This window comes from Corvus brachyrhynchos, unplaced genomic scaffold, assembly GCF_000691975.1.
Source record: "Corvus brachyrhynchos isolate BGI_N302 unplaced genomic scaffold, ASM69197v1 scaffold182, whole genome shotgun sequence".
NCBI classification, from domain to species: Eukaryota; Metazoa; Chordata; class Aves; order Passeriformes; family Corvidae; genus Corvus; species Corvus brachyrhynchos.
In genome coordinates this window covers 186,792-199,411 of record NW_008236807.1, presented here as the reverse complement: position 1 = coordinate 199,411, position 12,620 = coordinate 186,792, and the positions used below count along the sequence as shown (strand labels likewise).

At 52.5% G+C, this 12,620-nt stretch overlaps 1 protein-coding gene across 5 annotated transcripts in view; it reads right to left on the bottom strand.

The window, feature by feature from the left end:
- NRF1 (nuclear respiratory factor 1) overlaps positions 1 to 12,620 on the bottom strand; it is a 45,341-nt gene that overhangs the window by 4,971 nt on the left and 27,750 nt on the right. The window contains exon 10 of one of the 5 annotated variants that reach the window (XM_008628842.2): positions 6,128 to 6,184. The exons of the other annotated variants lie outside the window; for them this stretch is intronic. Coding sequence (XP_008627064.1) covers positions 6,128 to 6,184 — 57 coding nt within the window. The remainder of the gene's footprint in view (positions 1 to 6,127; positions 6,185 to 12,620) is intronic. 5 annotated transcript variants of the gene reach the window in all.

The following is a 12,620-nucleotide window of genomic DNA, read 5'->3' as shown; positions in this document are numbered from 1 at the left end:
AATTCCCAATATCCCATCCAGCCCTGCCCTCTGGCACTGGGAAGCCATTCCCTGGCTCCTGGCCCTCCATGCCTTGGCCCCAGTCCCTCTGCAGCTCTCCTGGAGCGCCTTTAGGCCCTGCAAGGGGCTCTCAGCTCTCCCTGGATCCTCCCCTTCTCCTGCCTGGACACCCCCAGCAGCTCCACATCCTTCTGCTGTTGGGGTCCCCAAAGCTGGACACAGCTCTGCAGGTGGGGTCTCTTGACAGAGGTGGACAATCCCCTCCCCTGACCTGCTGCCCACGCTGTGGGATGAGCCATGGACAGAGTTGGCTTTCTGGACATCTGCCCATGTGGCTCCACATCCAAATGCCACGAGACCGAGTAAACCTGGCTACCTCATCCCAGGTGTGAGGCAGTCACAGCAGGCATGGATGGAGGATGGGCTGGAACGGCAGCACAGGTCCCACCACCACAAAGTCCCGTCAGTGAGGAGACCAACCCAATGCAGCCTGGGACAAAGCTGTCTGGACTGGGAGCATCGAGCTGGGATCTGGCAGCAGATGGAACGAAGAGCCTTCTGCCGTGAGTCCTGTGAATGCCCGGCATGTTCTCCTTACGGCAGCAGTGGGAATTTGCAGCTGGACAAGGTTCTGCGAGCCTTGGAACGCACCTGGGAGCAGAGAGGTCTTGGCTGACACCAAAACAGGAGCTGTCTCAACAACCTGGTTGGACAATGTGGACATTCAATACAGCATCCTGAAAGCTTCTTGCGGAATCTCCAAAGCCGTGTGGAATGGCTGGGAGGAATGGAATGGTGTGTAGCTCCACGCTGCCAGTCACCCATGGAGTGAGGGATGTCCTCTTGGCTTGACCCTCTACATCACGGGAAGATTGAACGGCAGGACCTCGCATGAAACCTTTTCCACGTGGGGCTCAAACGGGAACTCAAGACAAAGTCCTGGAGGATGAGGAGGCAGGAACCAGCCCAACTCCTGACCAGACAACAGCAACCACTGTCACCAGGTTGAACGTCACCGCAAGAACAGAAAAAGCTTTTTCCTTCAAAAAGTACAAAATCCTCTTCTCTGGCAGCATTGACGACAACATCTAGGAATGATCAGAGAGCCGATCTCCTGCCAAGGCAAACTCCCACGGGAACAGCCCCTGGAAGGGGAGGGAAAGGCAGTGGAGAAGCATTCCCATGGGGCTCCTGCATCAGGGAGCCAGGAGCCCCGGGCAAGGCCCAGCCCTGCGGTACCGAGCCAGGATGACGCCAACAAGAAGGGGGAGATAATGCCAACATCTCAACAGCCTCGTGCTTGAGGGGAGAATCCAAGAGTGGAGCCGTTACCTGAGGGGAGCTCATGGCTCTACAGGCCATGACGTCACAGGAAACACCGCTGGGCACGGAGGAGGAGGGACACAGGTCTGGAGTGGCGAAGCAGCACAGAACTATTGCTCTTGGGAGTTCTTTTGTGGGACAAAAAGGAAAATGCACAAGGACTTGAGCGATCCCCTTGGAGCTCCTCAGAGAGCACAGGACGTGATCGGGTTCTTGCAAGGCAACCTCATCGTACGAAAACCCAGCACCTCGGCTGAGAGCTGCAGGTGCCCCTCCAAAAGCTGGTGCTGCTGTTGGGGATCCAGTGGCTCCAGAGGCCAGGGCTGACACTTCTTGCTCTGTGTGCCGCAAGGAGGAAGTGCTGCAAGCTGTGAGCACTGCAGAGCCAGGAGTGAGCGGCCTCACAAGTCCCTCAGCCCCCAATGGAAAAGGCTAAAAAGAGCGGAATTTTCCACTGACTTTCTCAGCCGTTGACATCCAGCTCGTTCAGAGGACTTTGTTTCCACCAACACTGAGGGGAAACCAGAGCAAACTGTGCTGAGCACCGTCCCACCGAAGCCTTTCACAGTAGATACTCCTGCAACTTCTCCTTCCCCTCCTCTGGAGGCAGGGGCTGAGGAATCCAGCTGAAATTCCCGTGCTCAGGAATGCACTACGGGGCCCTAGCGATGGAAGAGTTCTCGTCAACGGTCCCGAACGAGTAGATTTTAATACACACACACCCAAAAATCAAGCCAGAGGACCTCCAAAAAATGAAATGTTTGCCCTCGGTGGGCAGCACAACGAAAGGGCACTGGGCCTGCTTTGGTCCGCATTCCTAGGTGTAAATACATCAAGGCTGGTGCAGGTAAGTAGGGAATAATCATCTTTTCCAATTGTCTTTTCCCCAGTAAGACATGAGCTTGAAGAACAGCATGGAAACCTGCACTTAGGAGGTGGGAAACATCCCAGACAACAGCTAAACATAATGTTGGTGAAGCTCTGGAGCAGCACCTTCCTCACTGGAGGTCTTTTAGAGGTGGGTGAAGACCGAGAGGGGCTGGTCCTACAGAACCAAAGACCTTTCCTGTCCTCACCAACTGCAATTTTGGAAACCATGTGGAGGGTTCCTGCCAGCACTGCTCAGCACAAATGTTAGAATGTCCCACAGTTGATTTCTGTTAGATGTTTCCTTTGACTGGGAAGCTGGTTTGCGAAGATTTCCGGAAAATATCCTCCTGACCAGCTCCCTTCTGGGGGACTGACTCGAGAGGCCTTCAAGAGGTGGGGGAGGACAATCAGTGGGCACGAGGGTGTATTTTCAGGAAGATAAGCCAGCTGTCTAACGAGTTCCAAGCACAGCAGCTGAAAGAAGAGCTCTCAAAGTCAGGTGTTACCCTGACAAATCCTAAACTGCCAAACTAAACGTGTCCCTTAAGGCACGAGGTGTTGACACGACACCATGGAAGGGATTTCGCCCAGAAATAAAGCATTTCAGGAATCCCACCACACTCAGCAGTGACAGAGGAGCAGAAGACATCTCTCAGCACGGACACTTAGTTAAAGATAAGATGAACTGAAAGCTCAGCCCCCCATCTCTCACCCCCTCAACTGCAAGAGCATCAATGATTAATCAGACCTCTCTTAGGATGATATTTGGAAGGATTTTTCCCATCAGAAATAGCTCAGTGCCCCATCCCTGGAAGTGTCCAAGGCCAGGCTGGACGGGACTTGGAGGAGCCTGGGACAGTGGGAGGTGTGGGTGGAACTGGGTGATCTTTGGTCCCTTCCAACCCAAACCAGTCTGGATTCTGTAATACTGACAAATCACAAAATCCCCATGCGGTGATTTAAGCTCTGAGAGCTTTCCAGGCTCTCAAGTCACGGCTCTGCCCTACAGAACCTCTGTGCCAGTCCGTTCAAAACACGAAGATTTTTTTTTTCCACCAAACGATAATATGCAAAAGGCTGCAGTCCTCATTCAAGATCCTCCATCACCTGTCTTTTCAGGAGCTACTCTGGTCAAAACCCCAATAAAGAACAGTTTAATGAGGCACCTGAAGCTTTGAGAGCAAAGTTGAGTCAATTAATTTACATCATAGCCTTGACTCATCCTTCGGACCAAGGTAAATGCAGGAGATAAGATACAACATTCCCATCCACAGCTGCACGGGACGCAGCCCTGGAGCCACTGCCTCCTCCCCTGCACCCACCACATCCCCATGGTCACATCTCAGCCTCTCTGACTGGCCCTGGGGGTCACCTGCCTGCTTCATAGTCAGTGGCTTGCTCTTCCCTGAGCTTTTCAAGGAATGCCTGGATGTGGCATTCAGTGCTCTGGGCTGGGGGACAAAGTGGGGATCGGGCACAGCTTGGACTCGATGATCTTGGAGATCTTTTCCAACCTAACGGATCCAGCCTGTGATTCTTTGGCTCCTCTGGATCTGTTGCAAGGAGTTTCCTTCTCTGCTCCTTCAGGGCAATGGGAGCTGCTGTCTCAGTGACCCTAAAGCCACTGGTTGATCCGGAACCTCCCGCCCGGAATGGGACCGGTCAGGATGCAGCACCACATTTACGTGGCTCGTTCTTCCTCCCACTCACTCAGCTTCAGCAAAATGTTGGTATTTTGCATCAAGGTGTTGTTTTAAATAAAATCCAAGCATCCAAACTTGAGGTTTATCTCCAAATCTTGGTCAGGGACCAGCCTTCCTTCCCTAGCTGGGAGCACCAGCATCTTTGGGACATCCCTGTTTTCTCCCTCCCTATGAGGAGGGAAGGGCCATGGCCTAGCCAAGATCTGAAACATCTTTGGCTCAATCTCCCTTATTTCTTCCAGATCTTTTGGGGGGCTTTGAGTTTTGGGGGTTTATTTTGGATGTTTAGGGAGTTTTGGGACTTCTTTTAAGGTTGCTTTACTTTGAGACAAAAACCACACAGCTGGAGTTCCTGATTTACAAGAATTGTCTCCTCTGGAGCCTCAGTGCTTCCATGGAAAGAGGAAGATCCCAGTGAGCCAACCTGGCGCCCAGACTCTTCCCTGGCACAGCAAAGGCCCACAGTCTCCAGCGGTGGTGATAAACCAGGCCATGTGCCATGGACCTCTGTCTTTGCAGCGAGGACAGTCCCAGGAGGAAAAAAACTTGCAAGGATTGTTAACATTGGAAACAATCCAAAATCCCACGTTTTCTGTTTCATCCTCATTTTGATGGAGAAACTCAAAAGAAAAGGATGCTTGGGAAAGAAGCACAGCAGCAGTTCGGTCTCCTGGGGGTGGATTAGCTCCACACCTTTTGCTTTGTCTTACCTGAAGCCATCTGTCCCCAACTCCTCTCCCCTTCATGGGGTGAATTTAGAGCTGGAGAACCAGGCCTGGGCATCACCTGAGGCAGAATTAAGCTGTGCTTGCTTAAGCTCAGTCCTCACCTAGACTTGGCCCTCTATGCTGGGTCTCCAGGGCGTGGCACCTTAAACTGGAGTCGATTTGGCATTTAGGAGAGGTGACAAACACAGGGAATGTCTCTGCCTGTGGGAAGGAAGGTTTTTACTGGACTCCAGGGCTGGAAGCTTAGAGAATAACCTGTCTAAGCCTCTGTGATGAGCTGGCTTTGGCGTGGACACACCTGAGAAGATTAGAAGTCTATCGTGGTCAATCATCTCTACACAAAACACAGATAAAAATAGAGGGAGTCCAGCAAGCCCTGAGGCCTGCTCCCGTTGGGCTTTGCTTCCCCCACGACCTGCTGGGTGTTAATACAAAACATGGGGCAGCCAGGGGTTACCTGTGCCAAGTGTCCCAGGGAGTGGGGAGAGGAAACAGCTACGGGTAAACCAGTCTGTTCCTCCTCTCAGGAATCAGGTGTTAAACCCATGAATGAGGTTCTGAACAGTCACCTAAAAGGGATCCCTGTCAGATTTTGCCATAAATGTTTTGCTGACTGCCCTGGTATGCTTTTAACATCCCCAGGGCTCTCCCAGAGGAAGAACTGAGACTGATTCTTATCCTGCTTTTTTAAACAGCTTTTAGTGTCCTCTGTTTTCTATATGGTTTTATTAAATGGCTACTGTGCAAAGCAAGGCAGGGCTTTGCTAAATTTACTAAAATACCTACAATTAAAAACCTAAAATTACTAAAATATTTTATTACAAGTCCATCTTACAATAAAATCATTGGAATCGAATCATTGTTTTTAAAAACAACTGAAATACCCCGTATCCTAACGAAGCAGATAAATATTTGGCAGAGTTTCTGCAGGGACAACACTTTGGGCATCCCTGCCAATCATAAATAGTGTGGGAAGGGAATATAGATCATGTCAAAGGCTCTACCTACCCTCCTGTGCTGTGACCCTCACAGCCCATCCTACTTCTTCCTTCAGGTTCCTGCTCCAAACCTCTAACTCCTCAGGGCTGCTGGGTGCTCCAAGGGTATTTGTGGGGTTTTCTCTTCTTTGCTTTGCTGCTTTAAAGCTGTAACAGGTCCGTGACCTTGAAAAAGCCAAACTTCACAAATCCAAAAGGCCCAGCATCCCCACAGCCCCCTCTGTCACCGCAGGACTGCTGCTGCTGAGGGCTGTTACAATCCAAACCTCTGTCCTCACTGATTCTTTCCTGAAGTCACGATTACGAGACAGCTCGGCTTGTGTCAGGCTGAAAGGAGATATCAGCACATCCCAAAGGCATTTCTACCCCAAATGGTGCCCAGGCACAAAACCCAGACAGACACAGCCCCTTTAACCCCGAGAAACACCAAGAGGGACCTAAAGGTACAAGTGCAAAACCAGCTAAATCCCAACATTCCAAACCGCCACCACAGAAATCCACTCACCTAATGAACTCTCTGCCAGGCTCCACTTGCAACCTGAATAGTCTGCTGCTAGGATGCCTGACAATGAAATGCAAGTGTAAAAGGCTGGGAAAAGGGCAAATGCTACAGCTGGGGAGGGGGGGATTTAGTGGGGTAATTAATGTACTTATAGGAAATGCATCCTTTGGTTGACTGGGTGAGTGCAAAAACTCAGTGACCACAGAGGAGGAGAAAACTCAGTGACCACAGAGGAGTAGCACCCCAACGTTAGTGCAGAGTAACTAAAATATTTCTAATTCCACACAGAACATTGTGTGTGTAAGGGGGAGGTAAAGTGGGAGGTAAGAATAAAGCACTGCCAGATATTTTACAAATATTTAGACGAACGGTTTAATCGGCCCAGCGAGGAAAGTCTGCACCAAAGCAGTGAAATCCATCACGGAGAAGCTCAGGCCACCTCCAACAAAGCTCTCCACAATCCCCGGCGTAGAGACGAATGAGGAGCAGAAATGGCTGCCAGAGTGGAATTTCTATGTATCCCAAGAGCACGAGGCTGGGAAGTTCATGAAATCCAGGCACTCCTTGGGGCCTGGGAGGAGCTCCATGTGATTTTAAGGCTCTGCAGGACTGGCTGGCTTCAGCTGGGCCGGTGCCGACGGATCACATGCGAGCACGGACACGGGCACATCCTCCAGAGCGTTGAGCACATGGAGACATAAAGCAGCCATTGTGCTGGCAGAAAGGCAATCTGTAACCAGATAGGCCCTGGCTCCATCTAAAAGCCATTTTCCCAGCATTTTGCTGACTTGTTCCCCAGGAGCCTCGCTGCCACAACAGGGTGCACATTCATGGCCAAGCGGCGGGTCCAACGCCACGGGTTCTCCCCCCCGTGCCCCACCAGTGCCTCTGTGCCAGGGAATTCCGGGCTCTTAACCCAACAGAGGTGACACGAACACCCCAAATGAGCTTTTGGAAGAGATAACTCCTTGGGAAGGTGTTTAAAGCTTTGCCTTGATATGGGAAGCTGCAGCTGTGGCGATCTGCTGGAGCCTCACCTTGCACTAGGTCCTGCCCAGCTACCGGGAGGTAAGTTTGGCTTTTTTCCTTGGGGACAAAAGGGCTGGAAATGCACCTGAAGGCTCCTTTTTTCCCTCCTCCTCAAAGCACACCCTCCAAATCCAGCTAGGAAAGCATCCCTGCTCCAAAGCAGCACATCCCCAGCTGCAGCAGTGCCCTGTGCTTTGGTGTCCCCAGCCTGTCTTTTACAGGACGAGGGCCACGTTTGGCACGGCTTCCCCCCAGGTAGGACCTGGCCCATGCTCAGCAAGGCAAGCAATAAATCACAGCGCACACACGACTCAGGTGTGGAACTTTTCGTGTAAAGAGCAAGTTTTTACAGTCCACATTCCTCCTTTTTTTGTGCACCACCGTCTCCCGCTGCCCCGGCTGCGCGGCAGGTGCGATGGGTTCCCACCTCTCTCTCCTGGGAGTATTTATTCTTGGAATGCTGCTGCCTCTGGCAGATTCCTCCCTTTTAAACTCTGCACATCTGTTGCTAAAACCAAAAAGTTTGGGCTCTGGCCTGGTGACTGAAGGCACAGAACATTTGTGCCCAAACCATCAAGGCCAGGGGGCTTGGAAGCCTCCTTTGCACACCAAGAGAAGGCAACAATGGGTGCAGGGAGAGGGATGAGTTTGTTTTCCCTAAAAAGGAGTTCTCCAGCTTTTTTTTGTCCCTGTGGGTCTCACCCTGGATGTGCAAAGGGAAGATTTGTGGCACACGGACCCGAACAGACAAAATCTGTGAGGAGAATCAAGCGGTGCAAGAGCCTGTCCTGTCCCTTCCCAGGCTGGAAAATGAGAGAGCTCTGGTGGTGGCTGGAGAATTCCTTCTGCTTTGTATTTTCTGGGATGATTCAGGCCCCAGTCCCACTGCTCTGGCTCGGATGGGAGGCGCCCAGGTGAGGAAGCACATCTCCACCAGCAGCAAACACACAGAAGCCTTAAAACCCGGCCAAGTCCAAGTCTTGTTAATTTTCTGCTGCACTTCAAACCTCTCAGTATGTAATTCCTATTTGGAAGTGAGACTCAAACTTTTTTTTTGGCAAGAAAAATGTACTAGGAACCTCTGAGAAGGACATCATAACTCATCCACGGGTCAGAGCAACGGGAAACAACCAGGAACCAAACCCACTGCTGGCTGTGATCGAACTGAAACCCCCCTGGCTGCTGACTTCAAAGGAGCTGCACATCCCCTACTTATGCCAGCAATAAAATTCCACTTCCATTAGCTCCTTGTTCACCACTTAAACGCAGCAGTCCCAATTTACACAGCAATTAGAGCCCCCTAATGCTTGGGAGTACAAAGCTTTGGGGTTTTTGGTTTTTTTCCCCCTGATGGGAAGAGGTGGAAGGGAAGAGATCAGGCGGCTCAGGGGAATAGCAGAGAGCCTTTCACTGCGAGGGCTCGTGCTCAAATCTGTCCTAGGCCAGGGGAACAGATGGTCCCTCCCGAGGGCTGGGCCGTGGCTTACATGAAATAAGGGATTGTCTCAGGCCACTGGTGGACAATTTATTGCAGCCACAAACACCCTGCTGGTGGTTTCTGCTCGAGAAACCCAGGGATTCCGTGGCCATGATGTAACCGCTGCCTACCTGATCCAAGGCGCCTCATCCCTGGAGGGAACTGAGGGGAATTGCTGCCTGTGTGGTGCAAGAACCTGGATCTTGGGCTAAACCCACCTGCTTTAGCTGTCATCAGCTCCTTGGACTTGTCAGCACCAGAATGCACTCACTGAACTTCCCCTGGGAGCTTTGGAAGGTTAAAATCGTGGGGAAAACAGAGATGAGGAAGTTCAGGGATCTGTGGCAACAAGAAGGCAAAACCACAGGGAAAGGAAGTTTGCTACAGTCTGAGCTGGGGATGGGAATAATAATACCATGATTAATTTTAAACCAGTTCCAAGCTGGTGCTCCCTCAGTGTTTCTGTGTCTTCTCCAGGGCACAATTTAACTTCCCGTGGGCAGATGGCAAAAATTCCATCGAGTATCCCCGGAGCTGAAGGGGGTCCACATGAACCATCAGAAAGTGTTACCCAGAGAGGAAGTTGTATAAATGTGAGGGAATAAATTACACCAAAAGACACGAGGCTGGGAGACAGAAGTCAAACTCAGGTTTAAAAATGCCACTCATGGTTTTGGCAAAGATTCGGAGGAAACCACTCCATGAGGAGAAATGGGGTTTTTTTCAAATTCTTGGAACCTGTTTTGCAGCTCCACGAGGATTCCAGGAGGAATCCTGGAAGTGTGTGCTCCTGACCTGGCTCCAGAGACACCCAGTGGGGATGGACTCGTGCAGCCTCTCCCACCCTCCTGCTCCGGTGTGCCAGCCTGGGCCCTCGGAGCAGGGAAAATAGGGCGATTCCCTGGAATCTTCCTGCACAGCTGTTTACCCGCTGCGGATTACTGCTGTCACATGAGCTGCTTTACAGCAAAGCCAAGCTGTCTCCACGAGCTGAGAAGGTCACTGGGAGACAGGGGCCTGCAGGGACAGACACACTGCCCTCCTCTGTCCCTGCCTTCCCAAAGGGGCACCGGCCTGCAGGAAAAGCGTTCCCGATGGTCAGAGGGCAGGGGAGGATGGTTTCACCTCCACGACCTCTGCACTCACCCAGTGCGAGGGACAGGAGGGCAATCCCAGGGCTGAGCCTCCTGCTGGTCCATTGACCAGGCTCCAATCAAAGTGTTGGAAGCTGGAAGAGTCCTTAGGGTGACAAATTTCCCTTCTCTTCCTTGGGTGCCCAGCAGTGTTTCGGACAAGGCCACCCAACTGTCCCCAGCCAAGGGATGCCAAGGTGGAGCTGCATCTCCTCAAGCTCTTGTGCAACCTGCTGATGCCTCAAATAGCACCCCGGTCAATCCCAGAGCAGGGAATGTCCTCTTCAACCCCAAAATCTAACAGCTGAACATCAACTGAAGAGTTTCACTTGGCAAAACAGAAATCTGAAAGTTCACTGCAGCCACTTGGGAAAATTCATTAAAAGCTCCCATCTTCCTCGCTCTGCCAGGGCAGGGCTGGTGCACGAGGAAAACCTTTCTGCTCACAGGCTCAGGGGCTGCAGGACAGGGCTCTTTACTATGCCCCAGAGGCACGAGACAGATGGGGCTGTGCTTTTAGGCTTTAAAATCAGTCCCTGCTCCGGAGATCCAATGAAGAGGATAAATCCAGGCACAGAGTGATCCTCTGGATGTGCTCGGAAAAAAGCAGCAGGGGAACGCGGGAGGTCAGGCCCTGCTGAGGAAGCAGCTGAGGCTCTTAGGAAAGAGGGGCCGAGCACTTTTTAAGGCAAAGAAAACCAACAGAAACCTCGAGCTTGGAGACGTCCATCCAGGAGGTGGGAACGCGCATTCCAAAGAGGAGCAGGGAGCGAGGGAGAACAGAAGCCACAAGTTGCCCGCAGGGAGGAAACTTTGGTGCTTCAAAACAAAAGACCACGAGCTGGGTAAATGAAGAGCCAGCAAACCTCAGCGCAGGGAGCAGCCCCAAGTTGCAGACAGGGCATTTCTCCTTGCCCGGGGCTGCCTGGCGGGGGGAGAGCTCACAAAGCCCATCTCATTTCCTAAGATGCCTCCCACGGCAACAACAGCTTGCTGGGATTTCAGCCAGCTTCCCATTTGGATCAGATTGCACCCTACACCCACTGACAGCCATTAAGGGCCTGGAGCTCACAAAGTGCCCTGGGGTCAGACGAGCCTCCATCCATTCAAAACCCAGCGACTTTTTCCACAGCTCTGCAGAGGAGAGGGTGGCCTGATCCAGCGCGGCCCGGAGCCACGAGGGCACCTGCCAGGGAGGGCAGGGGCTGTGCCCTGCTGCCATGAACCAGCAGATTGCAGGTTTAGGATTAGGGAGCCCCTCTCCATCGGCCCTGATTCAGGGTAATCACAGGCTGCTCTCTCAGTTCCTCGGGTGGTGCACAGCACAGGTAAGAACAGCAGTGACGTCCCCAGCCTCGCCCGTGGTGCAGCCCTGTCCCATCCCAACACGGATGGGGATGAGGCAGGAGGCCTTGCAAGCCAAAATCTGCCAAAATCTGCACTTGAAGACGCTCCAGCTGCTCCAAAGCTGTGGGGACCACTGCCCATCCTCACCCTCGGGCAGTGAGGGGTCACTTGGGATCAGCTGAAGGAACTGCCCTGAACTCCAGACACAAATTTAGCTCTGCTCTGGGAAGCAGCTCACGAGGAGGGAGAGCTGGGATCTCTCCTTTGGGGTTGCCTGGAGGAGCAGAGATCGTGCCAGCAGCATGAAGGTGTCCGGGGATCTCTGCTGTTAAGCCGGAAAATCTTCCAGAGATGGGCTCAAAAAGCTGAGGTGGGGCTGCCACACGCTCCAGATAGTTTGGAATGAGTTGTTACTACAGGCAGAATCCACCACACGGGAATTTTTTCCTGGGAGAGAGGAGCAGCAAAGCAGAGCCTTGATTCAGGCTTCATCCACGCCCACCCAGCCCCATACTCGTGGGTTTGAACGCTCGGCTCCACACCCAGCACGGATGTGTCCGGCAGAAATGGCAAAAAGCTGCTTTCCCCAGGCTGTGATGGCCCTTCCAGGAGCACCACAACCTTCTCTGAAGAAGCTCTGCTGGTCGAGCTCTGCTGACCAAGCCTCTGATCTGGGTTAGCATAAGCGTGGAGGAGGAGGAGGAGGCCTGGAGAAAGGACTCAGCAGTATCTCTGATGGGTCAGGAGACACGCAGGACTGGGCAGAGCTGGATTTCTGACCCCACCTGTGCCCTTTCCCCTAAGCCAAGAGCTATAAATAAAACAGCACCGGGCTGGAGATGTGCAGCTTGTCAGGAGAGCGATTCCCTATCCCAGCCCGGAGGCAGAACAGCGATCCCAGAGTGTGGCACTGCCGAGATCTGCTTGCAGACACCCTTCATAAACACCTCCATCCCTTCCCATGCCCACTCCTGGACTGAAATGTTTGTCTGTCCTGCTCTGTGCTTCCAGAGGTATTTAGGAAAAGGAGCCCACTCTGCTGGCTGCCATTCCTTTCCTGCCTGGATTCCACCACATCTCTTTCAGACAGAAGCATGTCCAAGGATTAACATTCCCATCTATTGCAGACACCCCAAAAAACCTGCTGTGACCACAGAGCCACATGCCCTGACAGCCCCACACACCCAGAGGGGACCAGCAAAGCTCAGGATGTGGCTCTCAAAGCCAAGCTGGTGGGGACTTTGTCACCCTAAACTGAAAAAAACCACCTGGAATGGTGATTTAACATGGATTTAACACGAATGGTGGTGGTGGTAAAGTCAAATGAAAAGTCTCATTAAGAGATCACAGAACCACAGAACAGTTTGGGTGGGAAGGGACCTCTCAAGGTCATCCTGTTCCACCCCTTGCCATGGGCAGGGACACCTCCCACTGTGCCAGGCTGCTCCAGCCCCAATGTCCAGCCTGGCCTTGGCCACTGCCAGGGATCCAGGGGCAGCGCCACCGGCCC